We start from the raw sequence: 11,274 nt of genomic DNA, 5'->3' as shown, positions 1-11,274 counted from the left end.
GGCGCGCTAACGCATTCACGCCGCGGCGGCGTTAGCGCGCCAACTTCACTGCGACAACTTCGATGGGACTGAGTGTACATACATACATACATGTGAAATGTGAGCAGAATACTACCGAGTCTTGCCGGAATAAGTCGAAGTCAGACGAGTCCCCTCCTCGCCCCGATGGGTAAACTTTACTTTACCGGACCCAAAATTTTGGACCTTTTTTTTTTTGATTGATAGGTTTTTTTGTGTAGAATCTGAAAATGCAAGTCTCAACTTTAGGAATTCAGTGGTTAAAAAGTTATAAGCGTGTAAACTTTTACATTTTTAGCGGATTTGCTACGTTACTGTGACGCCATATTGCCTTATATGTATAACCTGATTGGTTCTCACATGGGCAGTACAGTCTGTTTGTAAAATAAATATAAACCTAACTAACTGAGACAGTATCAAATGTACGGTTTGACTGTACCCGCCAAAGTAGTCGGCACCCACATGAATCTGCCTGCATCTAGCGACACCGTTCATTGGACAAGAAGTCAATATGGCGTTACAGTACCGTAGCAAATGCGCTAAAAATATCAAACTTTACATGCTTATAACTTTTGAACCATTGGATTCCTAAAGTTGAGACTTGCATTTTTGGATTCTCCGCATCAAAAACTATAGATTGAAAAAAAAAAAAGTCCAAAATTTTGGGTCCGGTAAAGTAAAGTTCACCCGCCCCGATTATCAGAGCCCCCCTTACCTAAAGTAGCAGTTTATGCTCCGTCTATATTTTCATATGTCTATGATATTTTCATATGTCTATGGAAACGCCATCTTGGGCCCAGCCTAAGTAAACATAAAATAGACAGATAGATAGAGTCGGCTGTGCTGTGGCAACACCCTAAAATTCTAGTTTCTTATTTATTCAAAAAAAAATAATAAGATTGTAAATTTTATAAAATTTGATAAAAGATATTCATAAATATAAAATATGGGTTGAACTTTACTTCGGAGGCCCAAAAATTACGGCCTTTTTTTATCTTCTTAAAGTATTTGACGAGTAGAATCTAAAAGGTGCGGAATCCATCGGTTCAGAAGTTATGCGTGTGTAAAAGTGAGCGTTTTTAGAGTATTTGACAGGTTATTTCGATGCCAAATTGAGTCTTCTCCGCACCCAATCCTTTGCTGCAGTGACTATAGACAGTGACTACTATCTATAGTCACTGTTTGCCGGCCGCCGATGTCGAAGTAACGCGTCAAATTTAATACGCTAAAAACGCTCAGTTTTACACACGCATAACTTCTGAACCGACAGATTCTACGCCTTAAAACTAGGATTTTTGAGAAGATAAAAAAAGGCTATAATTTTTGGGCCCCTGAAGTAAAGTTTAGCCAAAATATATTTTTTGAAAACAGTATTAAAAAAATGGATGAAATTCAAAAAATAGAAATACTTAAACAAGAACTCATACAAGCAGAAAAAGAGAAAAGTGAAACTTTCTTAACAATTAGATCATTAAAAAATGAAATTGAAAAAACTGAATATAAACAAGCATCAAATGAAGAAATGGCAAATGATTATGAATATGAAGTTAACAAAATCCTACAACAATCAAAGAATGTAGGAATGAGCAGAGGAGATAGATGGGAATCAAGGAAAGCAGATGAATATCGATTAAAAGCTATACAAGCTGAACATCATATTGAGAGACTTTGGGATTCAAGAGACTATGAAGAAACAAAACTTACACAACTTGATAAAAAAATTGATAAATTAAAACTAGAAATAAATTCTATTAATTGTCAGAATCAATCCTTAACAAGTGGATATGATAAACCTTCAACTTCTAAATCACCAAAAATGTAAGAAAAATAACTGTAAAATTAATTTTAAGCCACCTAGAAAGCTCATAGACAATCGATTAAAAAATGTATATGGTTTTTAATTGAAGTTACAGATTAACTATTTTTGATTTCAAGCAAATGATTTTTACTTTAGTTCTTTTAAGAAAGTAGTAAATTAAAGTTAACTACAAATATACAAAACACAAATATTGTAATTGGTCATGTTCAATCTAAAACTCAACAAGATACAATCTATATTGATAAATTTGGAACTCAACTAACAACCAGTGAACCTAATTTATCATATATAAAAAGTAAAGAAATTGTTCAAATTGGATTTTATAAAAATGAACAAGAAGAAATTCAGGTTGTTCAAATGCCCCAAACTGTTGAGAAACTTCCTAATTAATTACTAACAGAAGTAACATCATTTATATAAATATATGTTTTATGGTACATTAGACTTACTGCATAACTATTTTGGGGCATATTATATTTATTAAAGAAATGTAATTTTATAAAAAATGGAAAATATGTTTATTAAAATAAAACTGATAAATTGTATTTATTTTAAATTTATTAATTTTATAAAAACATTTAAAATAGTTATGCAGTAAGTCTATTCAATTTTAATCAAGATTTGTGTAAATGAGATACTTCAAATGTAAAAGATATAAGTTTTATATTTGATGATGCTTATTCATTTAATGGAAATATATCAACTTGAAATACTTCAAATGTAACAAATGTGTTTTTTTTATTTTTGATTATACCTCATTTAATCAAGATATATCAAAATGAGATACATCAAAAGTTACAAAACACGATTTATTTTCTTTTGGTTCAGGAATAAATTAAAACTTTTTAGCAATAAACTAAATTAACTAAAATCAAGCCTAATTAGAGGGTAGACACGGCACGTGACCTCTCCGATTCGGGACGTCGGTATTACAGCAGTTTTTTCGTTGGGCCTGGTGGAGCCACTAGCGTGTTCTGTTACAAACTTGAAAGGTTTAATTCTCAGCTGGCGTGCGCGCATTACGATCTAACAATAAGAAGGCAACAGCGCCGCTAGTATTTTTACAAATGCATTCAAACGCTCATCTCGCCAGAGGCATCGCGACGATACGCCTGAAAAACGAAAGCGAAACATTGGCGCGTGTTTAGAGTGAGATGTGCGGTGATCATGCTACCCTTCTTTCAACCCAAATGATAGAATTGTCCTGCTCGGATAAATTCTGACTGACCAAACGCGTGGGTAACATCATATAAGAACCTTCCTCTTTCGAATGAGCCCTCACCCAGCCTCAAATATTCTTATATAAGGACGAAAAGCGAAAAATCCCGGATCCCTTTTTAGGCCCATTTTTGCCGGTAATGTCACCTCGCTGCATTACCCGTGTCTACCCCCTGATATCAATGATTTTGACATGCGTGGCCGGCCGCCCTTCAGCGGCCGGAATATTCGTCTATCCTAGTCTAGTCTAATTCACTGAAGTTAAAGCTTGGATTAGGTTTGTATAAAAGTTTTATTGATATGCAGAATATACATAATTAATATTATGAAGTAATTGATGATACATTGTAATACTAGTATTCTTGATACATCGATACCTTTTAAAAAACAATTGAAAATAGCAGATTTCACAGCATCAGAACTGCCTTCAAATCTGCCTCAAGTATTCCACCGAAGTAAAGTTGGCGCGGAATATTAGTATTTCTTAACAATTTATGTCTTAAACAATTGCTCCCCATTTGCTCCCTCGAAATCTAAAATTGTTCCAGTCGCAAACATTATATTTAATGATCTTTCTACAAAGATATTATGGTACCAAAAAATTGCTCCCGATTTGTTTTATAAGATTCAATGGTTAGATATATCAATAATAATTTATTAACAAAGAGCAATTGAAAATAAATGTTGTTGCGTATTTGCCGGTAAATTATGATGTCATAAATGACCGTTGAATGTATCCACCGAGTGAAAGTAAATGTTAGCGACATCTGTCGCTTGTATGTACATATAATCTTTAACGTTGAGGCTCAAACGGAATAATTTCTAGCACAAACAATTGCTTTCGATTCGTTTCGTTTCGAACTTTCATCCGGAAAGGGAAAGCGACGCTTTTCCCGGAAATAGGTATCGCCGTAAAAATCCCCCAATTTTTCCCCGCGACTTTCAACGGAAACGTACGCTTCGGCAGGACGGCTGACCATAAGCAGAGGTCGCCACAGAATTTTCCTGTGTAGTGCCCGTGTCGCGCTCGAAAAACTCCTCATGCGCCATCTAGGTTAAGTTAATTTAGTTAGTGTAGTTAGTTCTAGCACAGCCGACTCTAGTACTAGCCGTGCTGAAGTAAAAATGGCAACACTGCGGGAGTCCGGTCCGAATATATCAACATCTACCCTACTCTATCTGCCTCCCGGACTTCATTCCATCAAATTTCACCCCTAAAGGGGCCGGCGCTTTTGGGGACTAATCTGTCCCTGTTTTGCCCAACGAACTCTATCGGCCAAGCGCATTCGGGGATGTGCTGGCAGCCCCGCCAGCACCAAACCCCGCGCCTTTTTTGAATTACCTTATCCTTTTACATGTTTCCATACTTTACATTCTTTACATTTTCCATACTTTTAGTAGTCTGAGGCGGTGTGCGTGTGTGTGTGTATGTGTTTGTGTGACCCCTTATAGTCGCCTCTTACTACAGGCAGGGGATACCGTGGCCGTATTCTAAGCCCACCGAGCCACAGGGGGATGCCTCCCGGACTCCCAGGCTCCCAGCCAATCAACGTCGTCAGACTTTCGGCTACTCTCTGGACTTCACATAACCTCTTTGGTTTCGTTCCAATAATTTCGCTTGTTTCAAGGTTTTTATTCACTTATATACACGTTTATCAATTCTTAAATGTTTCAATTTGATCCAAAGATGGTTTCATGTTGCTTCATACCTAAATTTTCTTGAAACCACTGTAAATATTTCAAATATCATGCTTCACAACACCAAACTACTTCGAGAGTACACAAAATTTATATCACATTCTTAACAATTTTATACTACCACATCACTTCTACTTGCCATAATTGCAACGTTTGTCTTGTTTATACATAATTAATACAAAATAGCGTATATTACTACAGCTTTTAATTAAAAAAGACGTTAATTATAATTCCGAGCACAGGACTCTGTTTTTGAAAATACGACTCCCGATTGTCACGTGAGCGGTGTTGCCACGTTGTTCAGCATGGCTAGTGCTATACTCTGTTCAGCGAGACGAGTCACCAAGTATAAACACGTGCACGTGAACAGGGCAGGGCCGTCTTACGGGTTGTAGCATGTGGCAGCCAATGACAGCAGTCGCAGAGCCGATCACGTGAAAAGCGAGGGAGTTGTTTGTTTTGACTTGGTGACTCATCTCGTTGAACAGAGTATAGAGTCGGCTGTGGTTCTAGTCACAGCCGACTCTAGTACTAGCCGTGCTGAACAACGTGGCAACACCGCTCACGTGACAATCGGGAGTCCTATTTTCAATAATGGGAGTCTTGTACTTCGGATTATAATTATCGCTTTTTTTCATAGAAAATAATGTTAAAATATACAATTCTTTATTGATTATGTATAAGCAATATATAAATATTATAACTATGGTAAGTAGAAGTGATGTGGTAGTATAAAATTGTTATAAATGTGATATATGTTTTGTGTACTCTCGAAGTAGTTTGGTGTTGTGATACATAATATTTGAAATATTTACAGCGGTTTCATGAAAATTGAGGTATGAAGCAAAATGAAATCATCTTTGGATCAAATTGAAACATTTAAGAATTGATAAATGTGTATATGAGTTAATAAAAACTTGAAACAAGCGAAATTATCGGAACGAAGCCAAAGAGGTTATGTGAACATGTGGAAAAGAGGTTAGTATAGTTAGCTATTGAAGGGAAGAGTTGCGTAGTTAATTACAAAACCGTTTTAGAGGACAGTATTAAAATTGTAAATTTCCTCACCACCCTAGGGGTATTACTTCGGCGCGTTACCCTTTTTTATTATAATGGGTGGTTCGCCAATAGCCATATCATCCCATTTTATAAAATAAAATTAATCTTTCAAAATAAAATATAACTTTCGATTCTCCGTAAAAGAAAATTGTACATATCACTTTAATGAAAAGAAAATAAATAAACTTTCAAATAAGAAAAGGAAATCTTAAATTTTATAATAGGCAACAGTAAATAAAATAATCTTAAATAACAATAACAATAAAATAACAAAAATATCACTTTGGCAATTATTTTCAGGAACTAAAAATATAAACTTCTTATGTAAATAGAAAAATTGAGTATTAAGTTTTGAACTAATAATAAATATTCTTAAATAATATTAGTAATGAATGTAACAAAACTTACTTTGACATTCTCCTGAATTGCTAGTAGAACGTTAAATCTTGTGTGAAATAGCTTTTAATAACAAAAATATAAGAAATATAAATACATGAAAATTTAACAAAATTTAAAAACAAAGGTCATTGAAAATCTAATTTCTGTTAAAAGTTTTTAATTTGCGATTTTTAGAAATGGTGTTTGTATGTATTTCTAATTGACTATTATTTACAGTTTTTACATAATCATTTAATAAAATATTTGAAAAAATTGATAATAATTTAAACAAGATACTGTGGTAATTTTTACCACAAATACATGTATCTGAAAATGATAAATAGTGAATATCTGATTGAATACTAATGTGTGTTAATTTAAGTAAAATATGTCTATGGTTTTCAGAATGCAAAAATTGGGACTCTAAATTGGCATCATTTATTATGGCTTCCATTATTGCATATATATGTGTAAATGAGGCTACCACTTCTTCAGTTGGAACAGAAAGGCCTCCTCTTTGTAAGTGATCAAAATATGTATTATTTAAAGTTGTACCTTTATCCTTCACAACTAATAACTGGCAGATGTTACAATTTAATTTTTTAGCAACTGCATGGGACCCATAGCCAGCTATATATAGCATGACTGAATCATCTATAACACAATTGGACAAGTAATCAGTATCAAATATTTCCTGAAAAGAAGTTACATCAATGGAAAGATCATGAAGATCATCACCACTTACATCACAAATCTGAAATTTATCTTTAATGTCAGTGAAAGAAAACGAAGCTGCCGATTTTGTAAATATATGTTTTAATCTAATTTTTTTCTCTGCATGAAGTGCTTCATTATATGAAATATGATAATTATAACCGGATAGAAGTTGGTAATTTCCAAATCGTTTTTCTAATTTTTCTGTAGTAAATTTTCCTGGTAAAAGATATGATATATCAAAATTTTGAATGCAGTATTCTATAAGTAATAAAAGAACTGTTGTACTTTGATGTAGCGCTGTAAAAGTATCAGTTGTCAAATGCCCGTTCGTTTCTACAGTTCGCCAACAGTTTAACCAGGTTACAAATTTTTTCAAAAATTGACATCTACAATCATTAATATTCAAAATTGGTTTACTAAATTCATTTCTTTTTTTGTTCCCTTTTATACTACTAGTATTATTTACAATGTCCCACCAGTTGCGAAATATTTCCAAAAAATGTGCCGTATTAATATAATTAAAAGCTTTCAAACCTGCTATTGTAGAATGATCGAAAATATTATCGACGAGGGAAACCTTTTGCCGATCAAAATTACTAGGATATAATGATTTGAAATTTAATTTATAAGCTTTCTTAATAACCAAATGTTTCTCCAGATTGTAAACCGTACGTAAATCGTTAAAATGAGCTAATTGTAATTCGTTTGTAAAAAGTTAGGAAAATGAAAAGTTTGATCAATATTTTTTAAATTTAACCAATTATTTCTTATATTTTTGAGTATGTGAACGAAATCAAAAGAAAGAAAAATTGTTTTATTGGGTTGTGAAGGATTTGGAAAACTTATACCATTATCAGATAATTTAGAAAACAAAGTTCTATTAATTCTGTGGTTATCTGTCACAATGCAAATGACTTCAAAACCACATTTTTGAACCGATTCTATGATTTTGTAAACAATTGGTATCATTTCATTTCCGGTAATATTATAAACTGGTAATAATTTAACGATTTCAGAAAAATTTCCAAAAGCTGAAGTTATCATGAACGCTAAAATCGTTTTTGCTAACTCGGTCGTATTTGTAGCGCAGCCTGCGAGTTTATTTGATTTATACTGTAATTTTGAACTAATATAAATTTCATCAATTAATAAAATTACTACTTTTTCTCTAGTTGTTAAATTTGCTGATGTATTAAAAAGATAATGCTCGTTTTTTATATCATTGTCGGGTGAAACAGTTATATTAGATGATAAATATTGTAAATAGCGTTTGTGAGGTAAAATAAAAAAACTTCTTAATAAATTATACGCAGCCGACGATTGGCTATATAATGAGAAGGCCATAATAATGGTGCATGAACTGTATCTATTTTTTTTAGCTTTAATTTGTCTAATTTGATCTATTACTATTTCAAGATTTTTAGTGTAAGCAAATTCAGTTGATTCAGCAATGATATATGCTTTATTAAGTTCTTCTAGAGACTTCTCTAGATGCTTTTCAATAAGACATACATCAGTAATAGAATGTGTAGCATGTGTTACCTTAACTTTATATCTAGTTAATATATTCTGAAGTTGGGACCACCTAGACAATTTCTGATCTATGGGCAGTACCCACTTTAAATCAGTAAATGATAATTTATTACCTTCTTCACAAATTTCTAGCGTCATGTCATCAGCAATCACGATCTGTGTTGAAACTGTCAAAAAATCAGAATCATTATTTACAAGCATATAAAAATAAATTTTTGAAGTGGTTACTTTAATGTTCCAACAATTAGCAATTATAAGCTTTACTTTATAAGTATTCACTAATTCTGTATAGTTATTAATTAAATCAAATTCAATAAATTGTTTAACTAAATTGTCGTTATTGTTAATAATTCTTTCCTGACGCTCTGCAGGATCTTTCCTCTGTGGTAGCACATGTTTTGTTAGATATGAAGGTGAATTAGGAAAAATAGAAGGCACTGCATCCGTAATAAGCCTTGGACATCTCAACAAAACATTTTCCAGTACACCAGTAGGAGATAAAATACTCTGATACCTTTCAATATCAGTTTCTGCAAAATGCAGACTGCATACTGCAGAATATTTTGTTGGTGTCTAATTTTTACGAGGAATAGCAGCTATCCATTTTTTCCGTAATTCCTCATCTTTAGGTAGCAAAAATATTGAAGTATAATTGTTATCTTTTAAAGTGCTGTCATAATTTCCCTTACAATTGGGAACACAGCAACGCCGTGGCATTATTAATTAATAAATTTAATATGAAATTTGTAAAAAACTTTATATATAATAAATATGACGTTGTAATTATAAAAATTTATATATATAATATACATATATGATAATATTGTTAATATTTATTTGAAATATATTGAAAAGACTATAAATTCTATTAAATGAAAATGCTACACACAAAAAAGGAGCCGAGGAATTAATATAAATAAATAAACTTTATCTGTATTATTGTACTTATCTTTATTATTATTATTTAAGAGGCTTTATGTTGCTACAGATGACGTATACATATATATATTCTTGAAAAATAAGCGGGAAATTAAACGGCCGGTAGATGGAACTCGTGTAGCCGGGAGTCTGATGATGGTGGGAGGCTGGGAGTCCGGGAGGCACTCTGATATATTCAGAGTGTTGATATATTCAGACCGGACTCCCGCGGTGTTGCCATTTTTGCTTCAGCACGGCTAGTACTAGAGTCGGCTGTGTTCTAGTCTTAGGTTAGTTACTTTTTGTTAAGTAGTTGGTAAGCTTAGCTTGTATGGACGCGCTCGTTCTTTTAGAACGCCTGACGACTCACTCTCTTTTGTGCGTTGCTTGAAGCAGCTGGCCGTTTTTGTGCAACGAATATAAGGATTGTAATAAAACAAAGTGAGCAAGATTCCAGTCTAATTTATTTTCTCCCATCGTTGAAGACCTCTCGGTCAATACCGCTACTCCTGAAGCCGCAACCTTCCATAAGAATGTCAGTCTTTAACAGTATCTCGTCGGTGGCCCTACGTTGTTAAGGAGTCTTTAGTAGTCTCTTGTCGGTGATACAGACCCAACTTCATTCTGACTCCAAAATCCATGTGCTGTTGCAAACAAAGGGCTGAAAAATTTTGTAGTATCTCTAATGGTTTTTAATGGCAAGAAGCGTTGAGAAAGTTCTCAAAAAAAAACAAGCGAAGATGGGGTGAGAATGGAAGTTTAACTTTCCAACAGTTCATAACTGTGTCGTGGATACGTGCCACTTAGTTAGCTCTTCGCAAAACTTTTACATTTTACAATTTTCAACTTATAATTAATTTCACAGATACAATTCATTTTAAAAAATGTATTAAATAAAAATATAACCTAACCTAACTTAAACTATGTTCTTATATGTACTAAACAAAAACAAAAAATTTTCTTCAAAAAGATTTGTCTTAAATACGTATTTATTTTGTTATACATTTGTATTACTGAATGTACCTAAATTATCAAATAAAGAGTTACGTTTCCAGTTTTTATTCTTATTCTTTAAATATACAGGGTGATTCTCTCGCAACGCAACACAAAAGCCGTCCCGCACAACGGAACCCTGCTGTTTTTGCGGGTAAAGAAACCCAGAGGCCATATCGCCGGACCCAAAACTACTTTGTGTGTGTTTATGACTAAGACGAAGACAAGAAACGGAACAGCAGGGGTTCCATTGTTCGGCACGGCTTTTGTGTTGCGTTGCGAGAGAATCACCCTGTACCTATGTCTTAAAGAACACTTTTGTGTTATCAAAAATTCTTCTTGTAAACAGTGCTTTTGTCTAAAATGAAGCTTTCTACAAAATTTTAGCCAAATCAGATTTGGTAGGTTTTTGGAAATTTCGTTGGTATGTATTAGAGTATTATTTCAATTCTTGAATACAATTATCGAAATGCTATTTGAATAGCGCGCTAATACTTTGTCGATCCGTGGCATCCGATTCAAATTTCAAATTCTTCAAATAAATTCAAATCATAATATAGTTAATAACAAATATAAAATTTTGTAATACATACTTAAGAACAGATGTGAATGAAGTTTTACTTAACACTAAACGTACCATAGACCGGTCAAATGACCGGTTGTAAACTTTTGATTAGAAAATTCACATAAAATGTTATCGCTTTTTCACATTTGACTTCATGACTTTTTCTATTAAATATATACTATTAATTTTACATCATTTATTTATATTTTTATTTGTTAAATCCGATAAACACGTGTAACCTACCCAGATAGCACAGAGACATCGTTAAAACGTCTTAAAGATATCTGTCTCAGATATTCAGATGTCTTATGGACGTCTGAAAATCCTGCGAATGCCTGAAATACGTCCTGTAAACATC

General features: G+C 33.1%; 2 protein-coding genes and 1 long non-coding RNA gene across 3 annotated transcripts; 2 read left to right on the top strand and 1 right to left on the bottom strand.

The window, feature by feature from the left end:
• The first annotated feature begins 518 nt into the window (after positions 1-518).
• On the top strand, positions 519-2,364 carry LOC123987706. The gene is made up of 2 exons (XM_046285307.1): positions 519-1,836; positions 1,926-2,364. Exons 1-2 carry the CDS (start codon positions 1,400-1,402, stop codon positions 1,987-1,989), a joined length of 501 nt encoding a protein of 166 aa, XP_046141263.1. The 5' UTR covers positions 519-1,399; the 3' UTR covers positions 1,990-2,364.
• A 2,908-nt stretch (positions 2,365-5,272) lies between these two features.
• LOC123987719 lies at positions 5,273-7,056 on the top strand. The gene is made up of 4 exons (XR_006829321.1): positions 5,273-5,461; positions 5,571-5,731; positions 6,596-6,709; positions 6,797-7,056. It is a non-coding gene; the product is annotated as an uncharacterized LOC123987719 (long non-coding RNA).
• A 107-nt stretch (positions 7,057-7,163) lies between these two features.
• On the bottom strand, positions 7,164-9,189 carry LOC123987711. The gene is given in 1 exon segment (XM_046285330.1): positions 7,164-9,189. A coding segment is annotated over 1 exon segment (1,560 nt). The 5' UTR covers positions 9,158-9,189; the 3' UTR covers positions 7,164-7,597.
• Between the last annotated feature and the right edge of the window lie 2,085 nt (positions 9,190-11,274).

Source organism: Osmia bicornis, chromosome 4 (assembly GCF_907164935.1).
Source record: "Osmia bicornis bicornis chromosome 4, iOsmBic2.1, whole genome shotgun sequence".
NCBI classification, from domain to species: Eukaryota; Metazoa; Arthropoda; class Insecta; order Hymenoptera; family Megachilidae; genus Osmia; species Osmia bicornis.
The sequence above is the reverse complement of the archived record's forward strand: the minus strand, read 5'-3'. Positions and strand labels throughout refer to the sequence as shown.